A 26,959-nucleotide genomic window follows, 5' to 3' on the forward strand; every position below is an offset into this window, starting at 1 on the left:
AGAAGCTAAACAGCGTGAAGCGTACATTGACGCTGGGTCTTCTGTTTTGCTCAATGTTGTCCTAATGTAGGCTGCAGGCCTGTCTGGTTTCTTCTTTCTTGCTCTGCTCTCCAATCCCTCATCGCGTCACCTTCCAACTGCTCAAGCATTGAGTCGTCTTCATCTCCATCATCATAATCACTTTCCTCATCCTCGTCATCCGCAAAGTCATCCTCACCATTCTCTGAGTCATCCTCAGAGTCAGTCATCCACCCCGTCATCCGTACCTTCCTCCGTTCATTACAAATCTGAGCTCGGCATTCAGGACAGAGGTTGGAATTGGGTGAAGTGTCGTTCATCCATTCCTTGATGCAAGCGAAGTGAAAGTAATGGCCACAAGCGCTCATTTTGGCACCCAATAAACCGTGAGCTTCAAGACACACAACGCAGAGCTGATCTTGAGGGATGTCCAGATCCCATTTTCCATGCTTCAGTGGCTCTATGGGAGGTCCGTAGGCCTCTAGATAAGCCTTTCCGTAGAGGTTGCGTAGGGTCTTCGTGTCAAGATTGTATCCATCTTCGGAGTCATCTCCAGTGTTTTCTCCGTTGTCGGTTTGCCAGTTGTTTGCGTACCAAAACGCGCGTATTTCGTCGCTGTCGTAGGAATCGGTGCCAATGGTTCGCCGCTGAGCCAGAGTTCGTGGAATGCCTCCGAACTCGCCCTTTCTAATACCGTCTGCTGACAGTGAAGGAACCGCTTCAGGCATATCTATCCAAGTCCGAAATTGTAAACGTCCGTCTCTCCACATCCGTCTCAACAGAGCCTTCATATCCACAGTCTGCGATTTCGACTGTATCATAGCTCTGGCGAACTGATCCATCACTCCTTGGTACATATGGTCTGCAATCGGCTTATCCATGGTGAGGGCAAAAGCCTCGGCCCACAGATCATCCCAGATATCCCTAAACTTGATCTTCCTTAATGCGGCTCTTGTATGGTAAGGAAGCACCTCGGCTTGACTTCCGTGAAGTGATGGAGTCGCTTCGACTATGTTCTTGAAGCGGGCGCGTGCCTGTACAAAGCCGCCGAGATAGGTCGCGTACGATGGATAGAAACATGGGTTTCTTTCCCAGATTGCGACTACGTTGAGTGTGATGTCCATTACGATATCGAGCAGGCTTGCTATGGATGCTTCGTCGCAACGGGACCACATGGTGAAAAGACGGAGCGCGGGTTGGATGGCTGTCATGGTTTGGCAGTACTCCTCCTCTCCCCGGTAGTCATGACTACTGTCGTATTTTGGTTGAGGCGTAAGAAGTTGCTGGAGCGCCGTTCTCGCCCCGGCGTAATAAGCCACTCCATCTGGTAGACGGATGAGTGCGCACTCGACAAGCCACTTTACACCGCGAGTTACTGTCGTATATCCTTCACCTTTGTCCCAAAGTACTTCTCCCGACATCAAGTCCGTCTGATCGGTGTACTCATCCACAACGTGCGAATATTGTCCTCGGTAGAAGATACCAGGCAGGACTTGTCTTACGGATTGCCTAGTTTGAAACTGCGGTGCTTCCGGGTCCACGAGTTCCGGTATTGTGGCGCACACATCGTCGTATCGTTGAGGGGTTGGCGTGTACACAAGGCAGTACTCATCGGCTTCACGTTGACTGAGTATACCTGCGAAGAATCGTATGATGAGCTGGGATCCATAGGGTGCGTCTAGGAACTTCTCGATGGCGTTGGACAGTTCGGGAATATAGCGCGCTTCAGGCTCGCGATCATCGAGTTCGCAGTCTCTGTCGACTTCCTGCATCGGCGCGGTCTTGACGGGATCGGATATGGATTTTCGGCGTCTGAGTGCGGCTAGGAAGGAGGGCAGGAGCAAAGACTGTTTTTACCGCCGAAAGCTTGGACGTAGCAAACACTCATCCGACTAACAATGGCAGTGAAAGCGTTTCGATCCTCTTCTCATCACGTAACACCAAGGTAACAAAGCAATGTATGGCGAACCCCACAGGAGGAATATGTCTGTACACTAAATGCTAGCAATACAACGCCGCCACCGAAGAAAGTAAGAGCGCACTGATGCGACTAACAGGTACAAGGCTACTTGTGATACACGAGCAAGGAAAACCAAAAAAGCGAGCGCTATGTCAGAGCAATCAAGAGGGGTATTAGAGACAGTAGCGAAGATATAAACCAGCCACCACCAGGGCTCCTAAAAGGATACATATTTCGCGCCGCGAGCGAGCGGATGATGCAGGCCGGAAGAAAACAGAGATGTAAAATGGGGGATGACAAGCAAAGGTATAAAGAAGCGAACAAGAAAAGTAGAACCCCAGCCCAAGACCAAAGTTCTCCCAAGATTTCGTTCCACATAATGCGTCCCACAATCCCCAGAACGCCGGTTGAGGATAGAGGAAATAAGCCCCTAGGGTATACTGAAAAAGCAAATAATGTAACTCACAACGAACGAGCGTCTAAAATCTCGACCCCGCCCTCAAACTGCCGTTTGCGCTTGTGCTGCGTGCGGTGCTAGCACCACTTCCAGCTCGCTTCATGCGCTTCTCCATAAGCCCGTTGAGCAGACGATCTAGTTCACCACTCAGGCCTTGCATGGTCTTTGTCTCTTCGGAGAGATAGTCCTTCATCAGTGGATGATCGCGACCAACAGGCACAACACCCGTAGTGTCGTTGATAACGACGAGCATATCACGGATCTCGCTGCCGTCATCGAGGTAAGCGCGAAGTGAGGCGTCGGACCATGCAGGAAGCATCGTGCTTTCCGATGATACGGGCGGCGACGGTTCGCGATCCTTAGTAGGGATTGGTGCTGGTCGTGAAGGTGGAGGACCGGCCGGTTCAGATGCATGATGCGTGGGTGAGGAAGTGTTGTCAGACCTGAAAGTCGAGATCGTGTTGTTCTCTGGAATGGTTTTCATAGGGCTGTCGTCAGGCGTAGGCGTCGAAATGGGGGAGCTGGTCTCTTGGCTTGAGCTATCGGTAGACAGGCCTGGAGTGTGATGGGATTCAGACTCTCTTTCTCTGTCGGCAGCACTCTCTTTCTGTGAAGGTTGTGCGTCCGCTGCAGAGATGTGTACTGGAGACTCGGAGAGGCGTCCAGCAGACTCGGACTTCTCAGCCTCGCCTGGCTTATCTTGAGCATCAGGATCCGCGAAAGGATCGCTGCTTTCATCTGAATCGAAATCATCCAACTGCACGCGCTGCTTTGCCTTGGTAACCTTCTCGCGCTTGACCTCTCCTTCTTGTGATGACTTCTTCATGCTACTGAATGGGTTTCTTGAACCTGTAGGCGCGGATGTTGAGTCTGGCGACATGGTCTGTTCTTCTACAGAAGGCCTGTCTGCCTGATCCTGTTCGGGCGGAACTAAACGCATGGTCGACGTAGATTGTTGCGCGGCGGACTGATTGTCAGGTCCATCCGACATGGCATCTGGCTCGGCGCTCAACTCAGTCGGACTCTCGGTCTTCAAGATACCCTTTGTCTTTTGCGGTGAATCGTCTCGGTTACGTTGACTTCGATGCACCTTGGGCTTGCTCAATTGTCTTAGCGGTGCTGGAGCTGTTGCCTGTTCAGCTGACGGTCGCTCTGCGAGTTCATCCGATGGTTTCGATTGCGGCGAGCTGCGGTCCATTTCTTCCGGCTTCTCGATGTCGCTGTCCACAGAGTCTTGTGCGCCCTTGCCTTTACGATCCTTGCGCTTGAACAGCCCACTGAGCATGCCAGACTTCTTCTCTTTCTTCTTCTTGTCGTCCTTGACCTTGTCCGCGAACCCGTTCTTCTCCAGACTTTCGAGGCTGGGGCCGCGCTCGCGGGAGCCTGTAGTCGATGTACTGGAGTCGTCGCGAAGCAGGTTGGGAGTGAGGGTGATTTTGCGTGTCTCGGTGTTTTCGTCTTTGAAAAAAGAGTCTGTGTTGCGGAGCGTGCCATTCCGAGAGACTTTGGGGTCCAAAGGTCGATCGACCGCATCTTCGCTACCTCTTTCACGGTCTTCGCTTCGTTTGGCAGATTCCTCGCTTGAACCTCGTGCCTCACCATCGTTCTGGCCATCCTTCTTCGCGCCGTTGACCTTGAGAGGTTGCACTTCGAGATTTTCTTCCTGTGCGGAATCGCCATCTTGTGTCGCCGCCTGCTGTTGTTGCATTTGCTTTGGCTCCGGGCCACCGAAAAGCTCGCCTTCGCCCTCGTCAGATGAGTAATCGTAGTCCGAGGCTTCGACGTAGGTAGGTGGAGCGAATTGTACGGTCTTAGCATTCCTTCGTCGCATAGCCTTCTTGAGCGGGTTCTTGGATTTCTCGGCAGTATCACCAAGCATCGTTGCGGAGAGGTCTATATTCCTGTGCTTGTTGAGGCGGGCCAGACGTTCTGTCGGTGTCTCGATGTGTTCGGCGGGCAGGTAACCTGTAGACTCAGTCAGCAGGAGCTTCAGGTTGGTGACGTGTGCCTACCAATGCTGTTGTCCTTGACTACTCGTACTAGCCACCAGTAGCTGTTACTGTCGTCAAGTAACACCATCGTGTCACCTTTCGTTGCATTTGCCTGACCCTCGACGGTCGCGACAAACGTGTGCAGGGCGTAAACAAATTCGAAGTCGATGTCCTCTGTTTCTCGTAAGCATTCGCCTCCCCATCCTGAGTCGATAAATCTGGAGTCATCAGAAAAAGAGACGTCGTTGGATGCATCATCGTTGTCTTGGTCCATGTCCTCGTTCCAGGAGTCGGCATCGCTGTCGGTGGTCCAAGACCCCTCCTCATCTTCGGCATGACCATCGTCGGGGGAAAGGGTGCTGCTCGTCCCTCGAGGTGGACCTGGGCCGGATTCTAGGAACGGATCGTCTGGCGTGTCCAGAAGTGCGCGGTTGATCGGTTTCAACATGCTTTTGACCTGCTCCTCGTCCAGTTCGGAGATTAGTGATGCCTGTGAGTCTTCTCTCATCTCAATACGGCGTTCGACGGCCTTGAGTTGTCTCGTCCTCGGGCTCATACCGACCTCAATCCGTATGGTGTCGCTGTCGTCCGGTGCGTTGGTGGCCCTTGTCCAGGAATACTCACCACGATGATGCTCCGCTGACTGAGTTTCCGTGGGTATAGGGAATCGAAAAGAAATGGGAATCGATGTAGGTCGACCCCTTGACATAGGAGAAGTGTCGGACGCTGGGACGCTGAGTGGTCTTCGAGCGTTGGCGACAGAAATAGGAAAATGAATGGGCGTGTTCGTAAACGGGGAGGAAGAAGCGACCGTTGAGAGGAACGGCGAAGACTGCGGAGTCGTAAACTCTTGTCTTGCCGGCCAGGTCGTGGGGGAACAAGGTAAAGAATACCCACCATCGTCTATCGAGGGCGAACTCGAAATCTTGTCCATCATGTCGTCGTCCATGTCCTCCTCGACGTCGGCGTCCTGCATGTCGCCATCATCACCGTCGTTGGACGTTCCACCATTCAGCCTGACAGCCTGCTCGTCTTGCTGTGAGCCCTTGTTTCCATTGATGACAGTGCGCTCGTCGTCCGAGCCGGGATCGTCTCGTAGCGTGTTGCCAGCATCGCTCCATGCATCGTGCAGACGCGCCTCCTCTGAGGTGCGCTCCTGCTCTACATGCCGTATCGCAGCCTGCTGGTGAGGCGCTGCTGGGCCAATACCGAGCGGCGCAGGATGTTGGGGCTGTTGGGAGTGGTCTTGGGCGGTGGGCGATGATTTGTCCTGCAGGTCGATGGTGTCTACGCACTTTAGTTAGCCTGCGCATCTCAATTGTGCACTCTCTATGATCTCCGTACCTGCTCTGATGATATGCGGTCGCGTCATCCTAGCTCATTCCTCTCTGCGCGTGCAACGTTGGGGGATCTTCGTTCGGAGGAATGGCTAGGTGAGATGAGGCGCAATCGGTGGCTGGGTCGACTTGCGCAGGGTCGCCGTAGCGCGATTCCAGTTGCCGTGGGAATACAACAATACAAAGAGCAAAGAGTCGCGTACGTGGGTCGATCGAGGCGTTACAGGTGTCGTATGCGTTATCTGGGCGTGTTTCGAGGAAGGAGCGGCTGAGGGTCGGGCGAGGGTGAAGCGGAGTGAGATCCGTTGGGGGACATGCGAGTCACTGACGCAGCAGCGAGGGCGAGACGGCGGCACGGCGAGACAGCAAGAGGACGAGGGGATGGCGATGAATGCGGCGCTGCTGGCAGTGAGGGGCACGTCGTGGGCGGTGCAGTGGTGAAAGTAACGTCGTATGGCACGAGAGTGAACTGTTTCGGGGTCGCGCCTTCCCGAAGTTGTGCCCTGTCTAGGTCAACTTGAAACACCTCACTTCTAGTTCCTGCGCTAGCCTGTTCCTGGTCATCCCCATCGCAAAAAGGAGATGCGGCTCGGTCCTTCTATATCACCGCTTTAATGACCGCATCTGCAGCCAACTCCTGTCTGATTGCCCGTCTTGTTCTGAACGCATGATGCGTTCGCGGAGTCGTTTCCACATGGGCGACGTTATGTGGGGATCCCGGCTGCAACAACAAGCCGCCAAACACTAACTTGGAACAATGCCAAACGTCATTGACTTTGGCAGCTCGCGGCAGCAACACTACGCCATGTCGCACGAATTGTCTCAAGTTCACGGGTTCCAGAAACATGTCTTGATGGTACATGACAAGGTTCTTCCTGTCTTCTTGCGAGCGCCAAATGGCTTGGTAGTCCTATGTATATATGAGAGGCTTGGCGACGTCCTCTGTAGCTTTACACCACGTTGACTAGACGTTCGTTACACAAATGTCACACATAAAAGGCAGAAGCTGTTCAACGTAGATAACGAGCAGAAAAGATACTAATGTTGTAACTTATCTGGGTAAAACACCTCTATTTACTGTCCCAAAACAACCATGTTACTTAAAGACCGATAACCATATCAGGTCGTCCAGCACTATGTCGAACATATACTCTCCATGTGTACCAGAATGGCTACTGACTGCCGAAAGGAAGACCCCCTGCGTTTTGCATTGACTACAAGACATCCGAGCAACTTGCTCCAGGGTTGAATCGAAATAGTTCAACGCACGTAAGAGCTGTTTGCCGGCGAGTTTTCTGGGAGTTTGTCGAAATACGAAGAGTTTTTCCAGCCGCAGACGCGCATTTTAACAAACTCTTCGATCTCTTTATGGGACATCTCTTGGTTGGCCGCAATTGGATGCAGCGTCCATGCCATGACCATCATGTCCTCGATATCCAACCATCCTACGAAAGTTCTCACAGACCTAGAGTCGTTTCCGAGCTCAAAATCTCGTTGACCGTTCTGACAATCTGCCAGTGCTGGTCCAACCACAAGGTATTTACCATTATTCGACTCCCTGACTATCAGCTTATATGCAACCTCAGAAATAAGGTGGTTACGCTCGGCTAGATACCAGTCACCCACTTTCGTATCTACAGGCGCACACACAGTAGCTGTTGCGCTTAGTTGTATCCGAATAAAGCCCCCATGCCGCTCGCGCCCTATGTAGTATGAGTTCGGCCCAGGCTGCCTTCCGTCACCGATAGATTCATACATCAGATCATCATCGCTGATCTGTACACCACTCCAATTTGTTGATACATTGGCAAACTGGGAAATACGGTTGCTCTGTATTCGAAAGTCCGCTTGATGGGTGACACTCGAACGTAACGCAATGGCATCGCGTAAAGATTCCAGTTCCAAAGTAACATCGAAGAGCTTTAATAGTCGAGAACAACTATGTATCGAGAGTTCGTTATCGACATCCCAAAAGCTGAGAACGTGCTTAGCAACCTCGAAGTTATCCTTGATGTAATCCGGAGTTGGCTCCTGTCCTTCTGGCCACCTTACAAGGGACAGGATACCATAAAGATTATCTCGAGCGTCCACGCAATGGAAATCCCGGAGCACCCGTAACAGTTCATCGAGACCCTGCTTTTGCGCTGATACACCAAGCCGTAAACAGCTTCTCCGTGGTACTGTTCCATAGAATTTGTACCATAGCGAGAGCCATAATCTATTCGAGAGTTTGTGGGCGGGGATGCATGTCTCCAAATTCCATCTCAGGAATGCTCTGATCATGCCGAAGAGACCTTCGAGGTCTAGACAGTTGATCCAGTATTCTACAAGGGAGTCTAGTGCTCGGAAAGACTCGCCGGTTTGTACATCCGCCCCACAACAGTATGACATTCTGGTGGCTAGATGTAACTCCTGTAAGACCCATACGCGTGTGAAGTAAGGCCTCCGTATAAATGCGAGGAATGCTTCGCTAGTTCGTAATCGTTCCGAGGCAGGCATAGTAAACAAACATCGCAACCTCCGCCACACAGCTACACGCCCTTCCATGAACTGATACCGGGGCTGATAATATGGTTCGATCTTATCATAGGACTCAACCGATTGGCCCCATTTGTTGATCTTCTCGAGAATGGGCCGCTGCCGATCAACAGTTGCCATTAGGTGTTCGCTGTCATCTGCATGTGGCCCTACACAAGCGAAAACGTGCTTCGCTCCCGAGTAGATCTTGCCCATAATGCCGACTTGGTGATTCCTCTCTTGTATACTCGTCTGCGCAATACAGATGGCATCGACCCAGTAATAACGACTAGCCTTTGTCGCAAAAGCTTGTTGAAGAACGTATTCGCAGTTCCGTCGAACTGCCAGCGGCTTGCCGTTGACAGTAATTTCGGTCATGTCAGCTGGGTCGCCCCAGGTATACGATATCGCGTAATAGGACGGTGCATCGTCGATTGGCCACGAGGAGATTTCACATTCGACGTGCTGGCCAAAGTCGCCGCGGAGGATGTGTAGTAGGCGAAAGTGGGTAGTAGAGTCGGGAAGTGGGTCGTGCTCGAACGCGGAGGATGGGGTTTCGCTGGCCATGCGCGCGCGTAGTTGGGAAGCTGAGAAGTTTCGGGGAAAGTGCGCGACGTGCGCGACTTTAATGTACGGAACAGCGCTTGATGGATATGTTCTGGATTGTTGTTTCTGATCTATCGTAAAGATGGGATGGACAGGCAACCGTCGGAAGGCTGAGGTGCTGTCTGCCCATCAACCCAACCAGGCTGAACTGATCCCCAGCCGCAGTCAGCCATGTGGAGGCTGTGCGGCAGCGTCTCGCGTCTCGCATCCTCAACCTCCAACATCATATTTTACCTTCAACACGTCTCCCTTCGCAAACGGGGCGATACAACGAGCATTCGTTCTGATCGATATATCCGCCACGGCCTCTCGCTTCGACTGCGCTGAATCGTCCGATGCAGCTTCGATACTTAGGTAGGGTCGGAATCGCGTGCGGATCACAGATTCACGGTCGTCCAGGGTTACTCGAGGATTGGGGATTTCGTTCGCACAAGAAGAGACACTTGCGACAGAAGTAACGGCCTATGCCATTATGTCTCCGTTCATCCACGGAGAACAGTTGCTAGACGCTGAGAGGTTGTAGATCCGCCGAGGAAGAAAGGCTCTCGCCATAGCAGTTTCGACCTTGCACTTGCAGGGCTGGTGCCACAAGTGCAAGGTGCCGACGAACTGCATTTTGTCGTTGCAGGATGTTGCCATCGTGAGAGATCAATCACACGCATCAGGCCCAAGACGTAAAAGAGACAACGACGGTGCGCAGCTGAAATTTGTACATGAAGAAAGAATGTGTGGTCTGTACAATCACACCTGAACAAGCGGATCCCGCGGAGATATGTTCTCACGGATTTTCTTCGGCTTATGGACTCCGTATCCGTATTACGTAGCGATGGCACCTTCGCACTAGCTTTCCCGGACACTCTTTGAACTCAGTCATATTCTGTAGAGAGCATCTTCGTTGTTTCATTCTCTGCGTGCTTCACGTACGTCATAAATCCGCTCAAAACTCCCTTCCAATTCCAATCCAGCCCTATCCGTATTAAACGGTCCACGTTTGTGGATCTCTCCGGGCCGATGGGCGAGAGCTAGTCCTCGTACAGCCCTTGCGTGCCCTTTTCCGGACAGTGCACATCGGCCCGTGAGCCTCATCTAGCGTTGAAGTCTTCCAGAAGACCACTTTTGTTAATTTTAGAACACGACCGTCATCTTCGGTCTTCAGGCTTGAATGTCAATGGACGGAACCGTTGAAACTTCGTGTGGGTATCCTTGTAAATACGACGTTCAGGCTGTATTACTGAGTAGCGCGAGCGCAGGTACTAATATATACCTCCGTCATGCCGCCTAGTACTTCCTTCTTCAAGTCAAGAGCATCTCACCTCTTGACACTCACGACTCCGTCTTATCTCAACACCATCCATCACCATGGTGGCCCAAATGAAGAAGCTCCTGGCCGTCGCCACCACCGTCTCGGCATCCGTTCTTGAACTGCCCGTCGTCATCGACAACAGCTATGCCAGCGTCAAATTCGAAATCGGAACACCCCCGAAGGAACACCGGTTGTTGTTCGACACCGGATCATCAACGCTGTTCGTCGTCAACACCGACTGCACTGAGGAATCGTGCCCTGATGGCAGGGTCACGTCATACGTTCGAGAGAAATACAATGCGTCTGCTTCGTCAACATCTGTCGACCTCAACATCCCCGCGGCAATCCCATACCTCGGCGGCGACGTTGCCGGCGATACTATTCAGGACGTTTTCAGCACTCTAGACGGTAGCGTGGAATGGAACCAGACCTTCCTGTCTGCCAATCAGAGCAGCTGGCGTTTCATCACTGCCGATGGTTTCCTGGGCCTGGGTTTCTCCTCCATCGCGGAAAAGAACACATCGACCCTGGTCGAGACATTGTTGTGGGACGGAAAACTGGACGCACCCCGTTTCAGTCTATTCTACGGGACGAACTTTGAGGATGCGGGTAACGGTACGCAAGACGGTGTGCTGACTGTCGGCGGCAGCCATGAGGACAAGTACGTAGATGGCGAGGTGGTCTCCACGCCCTTGAGGAAAGAGGATCCATACCAGCTCTGGCGTGCGCCACTAAGGAGCGTCAACGTCCTCGTTGCGGAGAACGTATCGGAAACAAACGCAACCATTGAGATACACAACGGCCACCTTCCCACCACTGCCGTGTCGAACGGTGGTGAACCAGACGCCAACGTAACATGGTCAATATACCAAGGTGGAGCTGTTTTCGATACTGGATCTGGACGTGTCTCCTTCCCGAGCGACATCATCGACGCCATGTACTTCAACCTCGGCTGGAATTACACCAAGCTCACCAACCACGGCGAAGAGATCATGGAGTGTAAGCACCTGAACGCTTCGTGGGCCATCACTATGACACTTGGTGAGGGAGCCCGAGAGGATGATGTCTCATTCACCCTCCGAGGCGACGAGTTCCTCTTGCCGGGCCACCAATGCATGCCGCCATTTGACAGCAGCGAGAGCGAAGGTTTCGCGTTGATCGGCGCTCCGTTCCTGCGAAGACATTACTCCGTCTTCGACTTTGGTGCTGACAAGGTCGAGGACTACCAGCCGACCATTGGTTTCGGAAGGTTGAAGAAGGAGTATGATTTCATGTACTTGTGATCACGGGTCATGCAACTTTGTTCTGTTCTTTGTAAATATACGTAGTTTGCTGCAACATGGAATCCAGATGCGCTCGCGCAACAGCATGAATCAATGAGTGCCAACCTTCCGGTCTACTTCCTTTATCTCCAAATGGGGTCGCCCAGTACCTCTCGCAACTCGCATGTGCAGCGTGAGAACTTTTGAATCGGGTTTGATCTTTTCGATCTTTTGCATTCTCGCGTCGCCCATTGTATCGAAGTAGCGGAGCTCTTCAAGGTTATCGCGGTAATGCTTATGGAACTTCTTCTGTATGCTGGTCCACTGGTCCCCAACTACTACCGTAGCTGACCAATGACCGTTCCTGAAGAAAAACACGAATGCGAATATGGGATACGCATCCTTCTTGAACTCCATGTAGCCTATGATGGCGCCCGTGTGTGTTGCGTGCAGCCATTTTGCAGCCGGATCCCATATGCCACGAGGTTCGACTCGACTGACATGCACACCGGCGGGCTTCTCTACCCGCATGACCTTTTCCATGATCGTCGAAGCTTGCGGACCCGTCAACGACTTGACCGCCGTGAACTCAGTGTAAGTCACTTCAGTCTTGACCCTAGGGCACTCTTGAGGCATTGCGCGAACGAACAAATCGGGTCCGACTCTTCTGAGGTAAATTCCAACAGGTCTGCCAACCGCGCCCAGCGAATGTTTCACTGGTAGTATAGCAAGTCCAGTATCGTGATCCCAGGCGAGTCCCAGTTTCAGTCGGATGCCACGATTTGTCATGTAAAAGTCTCGTGGCTTAACAGCCGGTTCCGGGGTGATCGATCGCATTTGCCGAAAACAGCTGGGAGACGGAGCAAGGAGACCTGACAGCTTGTGATACGAGAAGGCATCATTCCAAAGGAAGAGCGAATCATCGGCAGTTTCGCTGAGTATGTGTTCCTGCAGCCGGATGAACGCTTTTGACCCTTCCCCGTAGAGCATTGCCATGTTGATGTCGAATATTCCCATGAGACTATAGGCAATGTCTTCTTCCCTGGTAGTCTTGCGCGTAGACGCCCACGAAAACCTCTGAGCAACAGGCACTTCGCTTAGTTCCATCTGGTGTTTGAGAATATCGTCCGGAATGCCTGTGATTTCCGTGATCTGATCCGCTAGGCTCGCCTTGGTACCCCTAAACTCCCAGTTTTGATCGAAGAAGACGACATTCTTCGGCGCAATGAGCTCTTGGAGCGTCCAGCCACGACGGAACCATTTCGATGACTTGAAAGAGAAGGCGGTGTGATCAATGTCGAATAGATAGGCGAAGCACACTGAGGCTTCTTTGTAGTACCTGAACATGGAGTTGATTGCCTCGCTGAGCTCTGCACTACTGGACTTGTTTATGCAGCACGTATCGCACCATGCATACTTGAGTTTGTGTCGGGATGAAGAAGCCATCTTACACGTCTCCACGATCTTCTTGTACCCAGGCTTCGAGAGTGTTGTTTCTGGACGGTCTTGCGGCGGCACTAGCATTTCTTCGTAAGTCACCTCATCTATGGTACGACCCCACACATGTGATAAGATGGCATATTTCTGATCCGGATCTGCATGATCCCGAACGTGGAGGGCCAGTGTCGTAGTGTCGATGAAGATCATGATTGAGTATATATGTAGAGTAAGATGCGTTCGAGAATTCAAAGCGCTGATGACTTTCCAAGCAACTCTGGGGGCGGGAGGCGAGTTAATCGGATTTCGACCCCGCCGCAAAAGGTGCGGCTGAGGCTACATCTGTCCTCTAGCGTCTCGCGATATGCATCATGCCGTGTATGTCAGCTTATGTCAGCGGCACAGATTGTCGATGGAATGCAGTGCGTATTCCTTGTCGTGTACATGTTAGTGGTCGCAGGACTGCTGCATGTCTGCAGCGTATGGTCAGCTGATGGGAGGCGGGTGTCAAAAGCACTAAGCTCAACACAGCTAGCTTGGGCTCTAGTAGCGTTGAGCAGTCCCTGGAGAGACGCATCAATGATACATCACAAGTATGCTCTCATACGATTATTGCGTGGCGCTGAATACAAGGGGGATTTGATATTCCTAGGCAACTCAGAAAGGTTCACAACTCAATGCACCAGATCTAACCACTACTCGCTACCTTACCCTCCTTAACTTCCCAGGCTTGCTTCTTCCCACCTTTGACGTTGAGCTTATTTCTCTGCTTCTCCCTCTCATCCATATCAATGTTGATGTTGAAGTGCTGGCCTCTGATCTTCTCGTAGAATCTACCCGCGGTAATACCATTCATAGGTTCAAGCCACTTGCCAGTGACCTCAGTTTCGAAGGAATCAGAGTTGATTATGAGAGGTTCGTGGGCGCGAAGAACATAGACGATCGAGAAGCGGTATCTTTTGTCGCCTGTCGAAGGAGCAGGATCGGGAAGATCGGTGGAGGCTTGGGAGGTGGAGACGGCAGGGTTTGGCGAAGGCTCCGGAGACCCGTAAGCTACCACTCGATGACCACCAGCTGGGTATCTACCATTGGAAAGTCTTTCGAGTTGGCGTCCAGCGAGCATGGTAGCACCTTTCCCCCCAGAACTCTCCACTACTTTCTCAACCTCGAACCAGTTGGCCCCGTCCCAAACTTCCAAGCCAGGCACATCACCAACAACCACGCTTAGCAGTCCCAGATCAGCATGCGGTTCAGCCACAACTTTCGCCTCCCACCCCTCATATCTGAACAACCGCAGCATCGTCGCAGTCTTCTCCTTATCAGTAGCTTGCAGCGCGCCGCAGGGTCCAACGAACTGTCTCAGCCCTTCGTCTTCGCCATCTGGTAGCCCAAGGGACGTCGAGATTCTACCCAACGTGTTCGAGCAATGCTGTCCAATGAGGTCCCAATACCTCTTCGCAGGCCCTCTCAAGACTTCTGGACAATACTCTAGAGTTCGCAAAGTGATGAATTCCTTTTCGCCGGGAATTTTGGACCATCCTTCTTCAGACTTGAGCTTGTGCTTCCATCGCTGCTTTTCCTTATCGGGCTGGTTGAAGAAAGCTTGACTTGCTGCGAAGAGCTGTTCGTATGCGGCCTGCAGAGGGTGAGGCCCAGGCGCTGGGGCTTGGTGCTCGTGATTTTTCGCCTCAGATTGGGATGATGAGGATTCAGGGAAAGTGACGGTCGTCCAGCCGAGAGCTGAGAGGGTCTGTTGATGTTCTGGTAGGACTAAGGGTAGTGGCGCGGGCTTTAGTGGCAGGCGCGTCTCTTGCAAGATCTCCCGCGACGGTTGCGCATCGGACTTTTTGTTGCTCGTGCCTTTCTTTGACCGAAATTTGGAGATGATGTTTGAGATGGAGAAGTGATGTTCTGATGACCTTGAGGGGAGTGTGGCGGCCATCTCTTCGAAGAACCAGGATGTGGACACACGAGACGCGAACGACCTCGGGAGGAATTCTAGGGGAGTAAGTACTTGCAGAAGAATGAGAAAAGGGCAGCGATTATGATTACGGGTATGGCACAGATATATCGAAGCTACGATGTGGGAATGGCCAGATGACGTTTCCCCAACCACACGAGCTAAGCCACAATTACACAGCCCCACCCGCGACCATAAGCTCAAGGACTATTGCGAACAAGGCGTCCGGTGAACACAAAAACCCGCAGAACCAGATTCGACAGGAACTCCAAGAGTGAACGAGAATTGTAGAAAAGATGTAGTTTTCCGCAGATAGAATAGTTCATCACATGTCTATAGGCTTGGTCTATTTTTGTTCTTCTCCCAAAGCTCCCTCTCCCTCCGCACAAACCAATCGTGCAGAATGGGCCTGATCTTGACAACGCCTTCGCCTGTCTCGCATCCAAACTCCAATTCCGGCTTCCAAGTGCCTCCCTCGGCACTGATCTTCATGCTAGTCATGTTCTCCAACCGACACATTGCAAGACCTACTTGCCCAATGCCCGCAATGAATTTGCCAGTCGCACGACCTCTTTTGGTTTTGCCATCTTCATCTAGCTGTTTGATGTCCGTACCATGGTCTGGAAGGGCTGCGGATGCGGCAGGTTTGTCAATGTGAATTGGCAGGACGCGCTTCCGCACGATGCCGGTGTGTTTCGTACGGATGGTAAGTTCCTGGCCAACGTAACAGCCTTTTTTGAAGTCTATACCATGCCAGAGATCAATATTGCACTCCATTGGTAATGCGGATTCTCTTGGTATCTCCTGCGGTCCTTCGGGTATGCCGTTCCTGTAGCGTTGAAGGTGGTATTCCTGGATGTCCACTGGCTCCACCCCCTCTATTAATGTCGCTACGTCGGGACTTACGAGATAGCGATGCATTTCTGGTGCACGCGGATCGCTAATCGCAGTGATGACATTGTCGGTATTGGCATGCTCAACCTCAGAGCCCCAAGCTGCCCACACGCGCATTTGGTCCGGTTCTACCTCCTCGATCTGCACCTTGCTCCTCAGCTTGTGTCTCTTCAGATGCTTCCTTAGAGACTCCATCTCGCTCTCATCCACCTCAATATAGCATGCCCAATGCTCCTTGCCCTCTAGTAATTGTGGCCACACCCAGACAAAGACATCCCACAATACGCGGCCGCGCGCATCTAGAAAGGCAGCGTAGAAGGGCGACTGACGGCTCGAATCGACATTGTTCGTTATCAGTCCCTGCAGAAATTTGACGGTATCGGGCCCAGAGAGGGAGATGAGGCGGCGATGCGGGAGCGGTGCACAGCCTGAGCTGGCAGCTTGCGAAGAGGAGCTCGTTATCGAGTATTGGCGCTTTTCGAATCGTCCGCGAGCATTTTCATTATGCAGCGGTGAGATGATAAATCGATCGCGACGGTACGGAAATGATATCGGCCGCGTGGGGATTTTGCCGTTTGAAGATGACGCGGTGCTGAAGGTTCGGTACGTATCGACGGCCGGTCTGCGTAGGGAGCGCACATTTGTTCGGCAAGCGTCGCATATGTATTTTGGCGTCCGTAGCGGTGCGCTCAGTGAAGAGGTCGCCATGGCAGTTGTGAGGGTGCTTAGTGAGGTGCGTGAGGGCTTGATCAGAGCTCGAGATGCCTCGGCAATTACGGAGTTACGGCTAGAGCGAGATGTGACAAATTGATGTCATCGAATATGCTGGATCTGGGCCTTCGGGCCAAATGTACTACAAAAACGCTGGGAACGCCTAATCTATCAAACAACATGTTGGGGATAACGCTAACGTCATGAAAAGTGTTGTTGGCCATCCAACGCCGTTGTTTGACGCGTCAAATCAACACCTAGTCGTTCTTTCGACCAGTTAATCTGGACCGCTCACTGTCCTTCGCTTTTGAATTCGATGGCCCTGACTCGTCTGAATCATCCGAGTCGTCCGAATCATCCTCCTCATCCTCGCTTTCTTCCTCGTCGCCACTTTCTTCACTGCTCCACTTATCATCCTCGCCTACCGCGAAGATGGTGTCGCCATCGAGGCTCTCCCTGGGAGGTACAATGGGCTTCTGGGCTTGCGGTGCGGGCAATGGCGATACATCGCGCGCAATGTTGTTGTTGTTGTTCGACCTCTGCGCTGGGTCGTACGAAGGGGGTTGGTCTGCTCCTCTCTCTTCTTCATCAAGAGAGTCTCTCATCGAGGCAATTTCGAAGCCTTCGTCATCTTGTGCAATCTAAAAAGTCGTGAGTAAGAATGTGGGTGCTATATTCGCAAAAACGTACCTCATCACTCATGGCGAACCTTCGGTTGTTGGCCGTTGGTCTCCACATATACGCGACGAAACAGACGTCGGCCAGGTAGACGAGATTTAGCCAGCCATCGAGCACGAACCATCGTGTTTGCCAATGGGTCGGCGCGAAGTCAGGTGTCGACGCTCCAGCAAAAGTGAAGCTGTTGATGAAGAAGAAACCAAAGATAACGACGATGCTTGTCAAGATGCACCACCATAATCTCTTGTACATGGTAGCTTTGACGTGTTGCTTGCGCTCCATCAAGTCCTTCATCGTGAGGTTTAGCGAGTTCAGAGTCCAGATGTAGAATGCCGTGAGGGTAGCCGATAGAGGAAGGATGACTAGCAAGACCAGAGGTCCAGCATCATCAGGACGAACAGTAAGTGAAGCCACAGCGTAGATTACGCCAAAGATGAAGTGAGCTACAGCAAGCCAGCGAACGACAGTCATGGTCTTGCCGAGAGAAGGCTTGACAACGCCGTATCCCATGCATACGATCAATAGGAGGAAGAAAGAGAAGGAGTTGCGGAAAGCGTTCAGTACAGCGACGACGATCATGAGAGCTTTGGTGCCGACGTTGTTACCGTGGCGGTTCTGGTAGTCGTAGTAGCCCCAGGTCATCAGCATCTCCACGACTAGGAAGACTAGGATGGCTGTGATGTAGTTCTGGACGGCAAGAATGTCGTGGCGGTTCTGGAAGTATAGGAAGCCCCAGAATGCCAGCACAACGAAGTACACAATTGTGATGCCGCCGTAAAATGGGAGCTTGGCGATCTGGGCCGCCTGGAGCTCGCCATACGCATTCCGGAATGTCACAATAGCCTCGAATTCCAGTTCCTTGTCTGCCGCATTCGCAGCCACACAATAATAGCCCGTCTTGATTGGGACCTTTGTTTCTGCGGTGGAGACTGGGTATTTGATCGGTTTCGGGTCGTCGAGATTGATGGCGTCGGTTCGAATAGGCATCTGAGAGGCGTCTTCGACGTCTTCTGCAAGCACCCATTTGCCCTTATCTTTTTCGTCGCAGAGTTTCAGTTTTATCGATTCGTCGTCGCAAATGTAATGGCGGTTTTCCTGGAGAAAGTCAGATTGGTTGTGCGAACAGCATCGGGACCCACGTACATCATTCACGGGCAAGTCGGAAGGTGCGCCCAAAAGTAAAGTGTCTTTCCATTCCCAGATCACCAGGCTGACAGTTTGGTCCTTGATGCCCTCGTTCTTCTTGGGATCTTTTATGAACTTGACAAGTATGAAGGGGTCGACCTTGCCTCCCCACGATTTCTTGCTGTACATGCCGCTGGACTCGTATGAGCATGCTGCCTCTGGCTAACCCAAGATGCATATCTTCCTACATACCTGCACTTTTGCGTCTCCTTATCGGAGAGCGTAACATCCATCGCTGCTACTGCTGTTATCGTAGTGAACAGCAGTAGAGCGATGTTGCGCAGCCGTGCCTTCATCTTGCCGGATGTGAGGCCAGCTGGCGGAGCTGACGGCTGGAGGTTTGCGGCGCTTCAGGCGGAGGTATGCGCTTCGATTCGAACTGGCGACAGAGTCTTTCCGTCAATTCCTGGTTAACGGCGGGTCATGGGTGGGAGTTGGTGTTTAGTTGACGATGTTTGGCTTGCGCGTCAACGTTCCCGATCGTCACCTACGGCCGCCTTCCCGGTAGCTGTTAGCGCGCATTCCCAGAATGTGGCGCAGCCGGGCACCAAAGGGCAAGGGCAACCACGACCAGAACCGCCGACGAGTCAGCCCTACCAAACACATTCACCAACATCAGCCCAACACACGCACATCATGCCAGGCAAACATATTGCTGGTGCCTCTGACGAGCCTTGCAGACGATGCAAAGACCCTTCAGTTCTTGTTGTGCGCTCTGAGCCGCTTTGCCAGTCAGTGTACGCCACCTGGAGGGGAAGAAGAATTCGCTAAATTTACTATAGTGACTGCTTCGCCCGCTACGTGCATACAAAGTGCATCAAGCGCTTGGAATCGTTTCGCGTTAATTTTGGAGCTGAGCAGCAGCGTAAGATCTTAGTACCCCTGTCATTTGGGGTCTCTTCTACCACTCTCCTCCACGTACTGGACCTGCATCTCAAGACGCAAAAGAGCAAGACTGGCCGTACCGGATTTGAAATTAGCGCAATATATATCGAGGACCCAGAACAGAAAGTGCAAGCTGCGCAGCTACTCGATAAGGCTCGCGAGCAATATCCGGACCATCAGTATGCCTCACTGCCGTTACATGATGTATTCCGCCTGGTCCCAGAAGACGCCTCGATACGGTCCTTGCTGCCACAGGACGACCAAAGGGCGGACTTGAGTCCCGAAGAGCAATTCATTCACATGATCAACTCGCTCACCTCGGCCACGGCTCGTGCGGACGTGCTCTCTACCCTAAGAACACGGCTAATCGTAGAGCACGCGAAGTTGGCCGGGTGCGAAAGTATTCTCTGGGGAGATAGCACGACCAGGCTCGCTCAAAAGACTCTTGCCGAAACTGCCAAGGGCCGAGGGTTTTCTCTGCCGTGGCAAGTCTCAGACGGAATGTCGCCCTTTGGCCTTAACTTCCACTACCCACTTCGAGATGTCTTGAAGAAAGAGCTAGTATCATACACCAAGATGGCGGAACCTGGACTATCAGAACTCGTACACGAAACATCAACAGGCGCTACCCAAGCGTCGACAAGCTCCAAGAACACAACCATTGACGACCTCATGACGCAGTACTTCGAATCCGTCGAAGAGAATTTTCCAAGTATCGTCGCAAATGTAGTTCGCACGACAAGCAAGCTCGAGGCTCGCGCCGATGCGCTCTCAGATCCGCAATGTAACCTGTGTAGCATGCCTGTATCTGGCGGCCGGTTTGGCATACACGGCTGGGGTGGTGATCAGCAGGATGGCGATGACTTCGAATCCACAAATAGCAGAAGGGATATTTGCTATGGCTGCACAAGATCACTGCCCAAAGCCACGATGAGCGCCAAGGGTTCTTGAACGCAGTGCTGCAATGTGCACTTCCCAGACTTCATTGTTTAGTAATGCCGTTGAGTACACGAATCCAGGCGACTGTGCGAAAGTATGCAGGTTTCCCAGTTCTCAAAACTCTAGCACCAGTGCCAGCGACGGTGTCCTTGTAGGAGTGGCCCATAACGCGCGGGATTTCCATGTCGAATTCCTTGTCGGGTCGTTACCAAGAAGTACCCGCGCCGCTGCGAAGATCCAACTCGCCATACAGCACACAAGCTCGACCAGCGTCACTTTACGCTGCTTGTGTGCAGATCCACATTGCTATTGGTGGTGTCGGCGTGGAAAGACGTGATGCAGTAGTTTATTGCATTCTGCTCGAATGCGGTCGGGAAGTTTATGTTCAGAGGATACGATAGTCGCGAATAGATGCAATATTCACTTCGCCCCCGCAGTCTGCGTTCATGATCCAATCTTGCGCAGGTGGAAGGACTGAAGTGGGGTCTTTAGTGACCCAGCAGCTTGACACCAATGTGTAATTTGCGGATTCATCCTGTCTTAAGACAAGTGGGGTCGGCGCACCGATGGGAAGTATGACTTGGTCTCCAATGGCGACAGATTCAGGAGCTAGCGCCTGGTATTCGTTGTCTATGTTGATAATCCGACTGAAACCATAGGACAGTTGTCTCTCTGAGATCCGCTTTACTGTTCCGAACGGTATGGCTTCAAGGGTAATGGAACGGCCATCCTTATTTACGAGAACACTTGGTTTGTGCCTGAAGGACATTCCATTTTTGAACTCAGATGCGCATGCTGTGAACGGTTCCACGTCTAACCATCCGTCTCCGTCGATCGTAGGAAGATATAGAGGAGGAGTGCATCTCCAATCAGGTACCCATGATGGCATAGTTCGTGGCACCTTATTATGGGCATGTTGAAAAGCGCCAGCAGATGAAAGAAGGTTGTAAGCTGAAGTCGAGGCGAGTGCTGCTTGTGCGAATTCGAGATAGACTTGTTCGGTAGTCGTCGTGTATGTGGGCATGTAGTAGATCGTTGACTCAATGGCCGTCGACAGTCTCGGACGGGTGTCCGTGATTACGACATCACAAGACCCGCCTAAGAGTGCGAAAAGGCGGTCCCGATCATCGCTGCATTGCCTGTCGTTGAAACCATACATCATTGTGAGTATGTGAAACCTTGAATCATTGATCCCCCGCGACTCAGGCTTCTCATCCGATGCCCTATGGTCGTCCTGCCAAAATGTATACCAATCATCGTGACGGTACCACATATCCTGTCTGTTATAGTGGATACTAGTCATTCTAGCATTCAGGTATTCTTGAATGACCTGAGTCGGGTAAGTTAGAGTCGCAGATGTCTCGTCTGACCTTGCGAGGAATCTTTACTTACCCATCTTCGCGAGAACCAGCTACTTGTTGCTGGATGCCTGCCTGGCTCCACAGTACCCAGAAAGACGTGCACGCGCTTTGAATAGCCATATATCTTAGCCATTCTCTTGACTTGACTATCTCGCTCAGCTGAATTATCTTGGTTGATACATATGCTGTCGATCCAGTATCGTTGGTGACCATCGTTCTCGGGCATTGAAGCGATTCGCTCGATGACTTCGCGAAGATTGGAGGTCACCTTGAGATGACTTGTACCGTTATCACAAAGAACGTTGTGATTGCGAATGGGTTCACCCCAAACATACGAGATTGCTTCATAACCATCCCACTCTTCACTCAACAGACAGTGCTCGATGTCGCATTCGATTTTATTGCCGACGCCATTACCGGCCATGATTTTAACGACTCGAATCTCTTCATTGACATCGCTGAGAGGACGGTATGTGTATGGATTGCGCAATGCAATTTCGATTTGCGCTTGAGTGTGAGCCTGGGTCGTTTCGTTGTCTAAGCCGTTATTGGCGGCCATGGCTCCTCTTGTGTTTGAAGATCGCTTCTTATGCTGTCAGCTTGCCGTAGCGGGAATGATAAGAAAGCACTGCGTGCTACTTCAGGCAGCCCTGAAAGGCAGGATAACCCGGCACCATGTGTGAACTGTGCCACATGACGGCTATGCTGCGATCGGCGCTTGGAAGAACAGGCGCAGCAGTCGCATCCTTCGTACAGGTGATTGTGGACGTCATCGTCTTGGTATTCGCGCATCCAACATTTCGAGCCTTAGGCGGTACGTGGTCAATTAATCAGGCGGTCACTGATTGGATCGGTAACACGTCGTTGGCTAGGCCCCGGGCGGACAAAAGTGCGTTGACACAGGAGGGATTAAAATGGTACCATTATTGAAATGACAGCTGGTATGACGTTACGCTTTATCCTTTTCGATGTGAGTGTGCCCAGGTGTGAGTGTAGGATGTCGAGGAAGCGACATCCGTGACCTTCACCCCGCCCTAACCCTTGCTTCTGTTGACGATTGGCATCTGCAGGGCGTAAACGGAAAGAGCACCCAACAAGCCCTAAAGCCTATTTTGCAGCCAAATTTGTACCGGAGTAATTGGTTCATTCACTCAAACGGCTAGTGTAATGCGAACCGTACCCTCTGATCTAACAGTCCCGTCTAGTGAGAACGCGAGCGTCTAAGCGTCTAATCCATCCCTCTCAACCATCCATCTAACAACATCAATAACCTCGCTCTGCCTATTGCTAACTCCCATCCCTGGTTCCTTCACCATGCTCTCCAGCACACCATCCAACATACCCCTCAACCGACTAACTAACACACCAATCCTGGCCCAACCCCTCAGCCTAATCCACTCATCAACCACCAAGCCCCTGCCTAGCGTATCAACCTTGATCTCTCCAGCAAACAACAGCAGACTGTATGCATTGAACGGCGTGATATCTCTGATGAAGACTTTACTTGTAGCCATCTTGTTGAAGTACGCAATGAATGAAGCGTTGTGGGGGAAGGTCTGGCTGGAGAAGAGTGTGGATGAGGGGTGAACGAACACGCGTCCGTTTTCTTGGTTGAAGTACTTGATTTCGCGAGCCGAGGGATCGAGCTCTACAGCTCCTGCTATACCAGCCGCAAACTTCTTGTCGGGGAGCTGGATGCGTGCGATTTGTGGGTTGAAGGATCCAGCGATCAGCGCACGTAAGAGGGCGTCATTTGCGTTATGTTTGTTGTAGTATGAGTGTGTGGAAGGGTTCGCGGAAGAGTAATGGGTGGGAATGAATGAGATCTCCTTGAGAGACGACAAGTACTGGGTGCGATTAGACGCTATATCGAACATGGTTTGAGGGTTCAGTCGGTTGTCTTGACACCAGAAGCGGAGATCTCGTGTTGACGTCCCTTTACTGCGTAATGCAGACCACTGTTCGTATGCTCGCAGGTCTACAAGCAGATCACCTTGATTGTTGGAGAAGGAAGCGCGGAGACGGTCGAACTCATTCCGAGTCTCCTGATCTCGCTCTCGTGGTGATATGAAAGGGCTGCGAGCCGTGAGAACAGACGCGATCGTCAGCACAGCTTCAAGGCAGCCAAACGTCGCGCCATATACGAGAAGCTTGCCCAGTCGGAGATCTGCTGGGATCATAGACATGTGTCGGCCAAGTGCAGTGAGTTCGTCATCTGTAATGGCACCCATCTGCGAGAGCAATTGGATAGCACCCTCTACCGCTGTACTCTCTGGCGGTGTGAGCGCTGAAGCAAGGAAGCCTGTAACGTCCTGCACCCCCATTGCCTTGATGGACAGACACATCTGCTCAAGTGGCACACGGCGAATCTCCGGATCCGGTCGCTCCATCATCTTGGCTTCAGCGTTGCGTGTGTACAGCTTGTAGCAGTCGCCTGCTCGGACACGCCCCGCTCGACCTCGTCGCTGTTTGCATGCTGCCCTTGAGGCCCAGGTTTCGGCAAGGCGAACCATGTTGTTTTGCGGATCATAGCTTGTCTCCTTGACCCTACCTGTGTCGATGACAGCGACGATATCCTCGATAGTGATCGACGTTTCTGCGACGTTGGTACACGCGATGACCTTACGCTTGCCGTGAGGAGCGGGAGGGAACACACGCTTTTGCTCGACTGGCATGAGCGATGCATGTAGAGGCAATGCATGGAGGTTTGCGAATTGACTGAGCGCTTGGAGCGTGCGGTCGATCTCCATGGTACCAGGAAGGAAGATAAGTATACCCCCGTCCTTGGCCCCTAGCTGGCGGTCAATGTGACGAACAGTCTCCGCGATGAGGTCGTAGTTGATGCCGAATCCGATACTCCGGAGATTTGCTGAGAACGATTTGTCTTCGGAAGCATCTTCGTCGCCCATACCATATCCCTTGAACCCGGTGAAATGTACGACATCATCGACATAGTAGTCCGTCACAGGATGAGTGCGACCTTCAATCTCGACACGGCCCACAGGCCCAACCTCTTTGAAGTACGCTTCGAAAACAGCAGCATCGAGAGTGGCACTCATCAAGATGACCTTGAGATCTTGCCGCTTTCGTAGGATCTGGCGCAAAAGAACGAGCAAAAAGTCCGTGTCCAAACTACGCTCGTGAACCTCGTCGACGACAACGTGACTGACATCGGCCAGGGCGGCAACGACATCGTCGGCATTGCCACCCGACGTTTGAAGACGTCTTAAAAGAACACCAGTCGTTACGAAAGTGATCTTGGTAACTCCGGGCTTCTGCTTGGATTCTCCACGGATAGTGTACCCAATCTCGTCGCCGACCTGAGAGCATCGCTCATCGGCCACACGATCAGCAAGACCAAGCGCGGAAATTCTGCGTGGCTGGGTGCAAATGATGTTCGCAACAGCACCAAGCTGTCGCTGTATCAGATCATCGAGGACGAACTGCACCGATTGAGTCGATTTTCCCGATCCAGTCTCACCTGAGATGATCGTGACCTTACAGTCGTTGACTGTGCGGACGATTTCATCCCTCAACCTCCACGCAGGTAATGACTGCCGAGCGTTCATCATCTTTTGCTGAGCTGCAGATTTTTGCTTCGCTTGCCAATCAGACAACATCCTTTGGCTAGTAGGCGTGGCGGGTGTCCAGTCGATAGGCCTTCTGGGTCGTCCCTTTGCTCTTCGTTTTTGACTTTGCTGTTCCGACGAGTGATCTGCTGCTGCAAGGCCAGATGAAACATCGGTCAATCTTCCTGGGTTCTGGAAGATATCACCAGCGTTTGTTTGGATCCAGTCTACGATATCGTATACCATAGGCATGCCAATAAAGTTGGCTTCAGCGTGGAGAAGCGCTTGGCGAATGATGCTCAAACGAATATATGCTGGAATGGCCGCCTCGAACGTGATGATGGGCACGACCGCGGGGTAAGGACCGAAAGGCTTCCTAACCTGTAGTATGAGTCGCTTTCCTTGTTGCTTAACGTCTAGCTCGATGCGACAAGATTCTGGCGCAGGGCGCGAAAACAGACCGTCGTATATTGCCTCAAGTGATGACATCTCCACCTCCCACGGATCGTCCTCCGAAGACGTCTCAGGCTCACCATTGCTCAGCGAGAGATCTTCCAGATCTTGTACTAGGCTACTCTCTTCCTCATCTGGTCGGAGTAGACGAGCTTGTAGCAAAGCCGCGGCCTTTCTCTCATCACTGCCTTGACTATCGTATGCTTCTTCGCAAAGGTCCATAGAGTATCCGGCTGCAGCAAGGCGCTTCACGGCACCCTCACGCTTGAGGTTCGAGCTAGCCATACTGACGCCAGCAACGTAGCCTTCTGGTAACGACCACGATGGTAGGTCGTCTTCAGGTACATGAATGAGAAGCCATTCAATAATCTCCTCGCGATCTTTGCAGATATCGGCGGCCTCCTCGACGTGGCTTCTCCGAAATCCAAGGTTCGCGATCTCCTCGACTAGTCGGTTCTTTGTAGACGGATTCATTTCGATGCCGTTCGGATTCCAGAGTGCGTCCCGGCGGATGAGACGCTCTGCCTCTTTGCGTGTCCTCTTCCCGAGTTCGATCTTGGGCACTCTCTCCCATCCCTTGAGCAAGTTCCGGCTAGGCGCTGGACCGTTTGAACTTGGCATGGCGGCACCTGGCTGTTGGTTGTGGGCTTTCTGCGCCTCTTCCTGCTGCTTCTGTCTCTTCTCACGCGCCTTTGCTGCTGCTTCCCTAGCCTTCTCCCTTTCCGCAAAACCGAAGAAGGGGTCTGCCTCATACATCCATCCCTTGCCCTCTTGTTCATCCCTCTTCTTGAGGTCCATGAATTGTCCCTTCCAAAGGTCTTTATACGTGGGGGGAAGCATGGTGTGGAGGTTCTTCCCGCTGGCGACTCGGAAGAGAGTATAGGCGGCGGCAAAGTTGCGCGCTTCGACGGCAGTAGGCTGATGGGCTTGCTCTTCGAGCTCCGACGGGATCTTGATGGGAGGTAGGGTGGTGGTCTGCCGTGTCTTCTGGTTCATCTTGGAGAGTACCACAGCGTAGGCAAAATGCTGGTCGCCATCTTTCCGCTGCTGTAATTAGCAATGACCTGTTACTACGGCGCGGCTACTTACGATGCGATAGTCAGGCTTGCTCCACTGCTGTTTCTGGAAGTGTTCCGCCAGGAGGTTGACCGGGAGCTTTCCTGTCCATGATGCGCCAGCGATGAGCGTCCTTGTATCCGGCTTCTTGGGGCCATCCTCAGCTGCGGGCTTTCCTTTGCCCTTACTCTCGCTCTGGGCAGCGTCTCCACCAGAACTCTCGCCCTTCTTCTTCTTGGGTTTGGCGTCACCGAAAACAATGAATGATGTATCCTCCTCAGGGGGCACAGTCTTCTTGGCGGGCTTGCCGCGGGGTGGGTGAGCGTTCTTGGGCATCGTATGCGATATGTATAGTGCAGTTGTACGTCCTGGACTCCATA

General features: G+C 52.3%; 9 protein-coding genes across 9 annotated transcripts; 2 read left to right on the forward strand and 7 right to left on the reverse strand.

The window, feature by feature from the left end:
• Positions 1–50: 50 nt before the first annotated feature.
• Positions 51–1,790, reverse strand: J4E79_007946 (uncharacterized protein; the record flags this gene model as incomplete). The annotated part of the gene is made up of 1 exon (XM_049356808.1): positions 51–1,790. One exon carries the CDS (start codon positions 1,788–1,790, stop codon positions 51–53), a length of 1,740 nt encoding a protein of 579 aa, XP_049208655.1.
• Positions 1,791–2,457: 667 nt separating this feature from the next.
• J4E79_007947 (uncharacterized protein) lies at positions 2,458–5,798 on the reverse strand (the record flags this gene model as incomplete). Its single annotated transcript, XM_049356809.1, has 3 exons — positions 2,458–4,400; positions 4,448–5,713; positions 5,771–5,798. The coding sequence occupies 3 exons, from the start codon at positions 5,796–5,798 to the stop codon at positions 2,458–2,460; spliced, it is 3,237 nt and encodes a 1,078-aa protein (XP_049208656.1).
• Positions 5,799–10,245: 4,447 nt separating this feature from the next.
• Positions 10,246–11,472, forward strand: J4E79_007948 (uncharacterized protein; the record flags this gene model as incomplete). Its single annotated transcript, XM_049356810.1, has 1 exon — positions 10,246–11,472. One exon carries the CDS (start codon positions 10,246–10,248, stop codon positions 11,470–11,472), a length of 1,227 nt encoding a protein of 408 aa, XP_049208657.1.
• Positions 11,473–11,562: 90 nt separating this feature from the next.
• J4E79_007949 (uncharacterized protein) lies at positions 11,563–13,098 on the reverse strand (the record flags this gene model as incomplete). Its single annotated transcript, XM_049356811.1, has 1 exon — positions 11,563–13,098. One exon carries the CDS (start codon positions 13,096–13,098, stop codon positions 11,563–11,565), a length of 1,536 nt encoding a protein of 511 aa, XP_049208658.1.
• A 478-nt stretch (positions 13,099–13,576) lies between these two features.
• On the reverse strand, positions 13,577–14,830 carry J4E79_007950 (uncharacterized protein; the record flags this gene model as incomplete). The annotated part of the gene is made up of 1 exon (XM_049356812.1): positions 13,577–14,830. The coding sequence occupies one exon, from the start codon at positions 14,828–14,830 to the stop codon at positions 13,577–13,579; it is 1,254 nt and encodes a 417-aa protein (XP_049208659.1).
• A 351-nt stretch (positions 14,831–15,181) lies between these two features.
• Positions 15,182–16,450, reverse strand: J4E79_007951 (uncharacterized protein; the record flags this gene model as incomplete). The annotated part of the gene is made up of 1 exon (XM_049356813.1): positions 15,182–16,450. The coding sequence occupies one exon, from the start codon at positions 16,448–16,450 to the stop codon at positions 15,182–15,184; it is 1,269 nt and encodes a 422-aa protein (XP_049208660.1).
• A 260-nt stretch (positions 16,451–16,710) lies between these two features.
• Positions 16,711–18,612, reverse strand: J4E79_007952 (uncharacterized protein; the record flags this gene model as incomplete). Its single annotated transcript, XM_049356814.1, has 4 exons — positions 16,711–17,094; positions 17,144–18,226; positions 18,275–18,449; positions 18,509–18,612. 4 exons carry the CDS (start codon positions 18,610–18,612, stop codon positions 16,711–16,713), a joined length of 1,746 nt encoding a protein of 581 aa, XP_049208661.1.
• Positions 18,613–18,952: 340 nt separating this feature from the next.
• NCS2 (cytoplasmic tRNA 2-thiolation protein 2) lies at positions 18,953–20,152 on the forward strand (the record flags this gene model as incomplete). The annotated part of the gene is made up of 2 exons (XM_049356815.1): positions 18,953–19,047; positions 19,099–20,152. The coding sequence occupies 2 exons, from the start codon at positions 18,953–18,955 to the stop codon at positions 20,150–20,152; spliced, it is 1,149 nt and encodes a 382-aa protein (XP_049208662.1).
• Positions 20,153–22,721: 2,569 nt separating this feature from the next.
• J4E79_007954 (uncharacterized protein) lies at positions 22,722–26,915 on the reverse strand (the record flags this gene model as incomplete). Its single annotated transcript, XM_049356816.1, has 2 exons — positions 22,722–26,567; positions 26,613–26,915. The coding sequence occupies 2 exons, from the start codon at positions 26,913–26,915 to the stop codon at positions 22,722–22,724; spliced, it is 4,149 nt and encodes a 1,382-aa protein (XP_049208663.1).
• Between the last annotated feature and the right edge of the window lie 44 nt (positions 26,916–26,959).

Source organism: Alternaria viburni (genome assembly GCF_023758015.1).
Source record: "Alternaria viburni strain BMP 2772 chromosome Unknown scaffold_18, whole genome shotgun sequence".
Classification (NCBI taxonomy): domain Eukaryota; kingdom Fungi; phylum Ascomycota; class Dothideomycetes; order Pleosporales; family Pleosporaceae; genus Alternaria; species Alternaria viburni.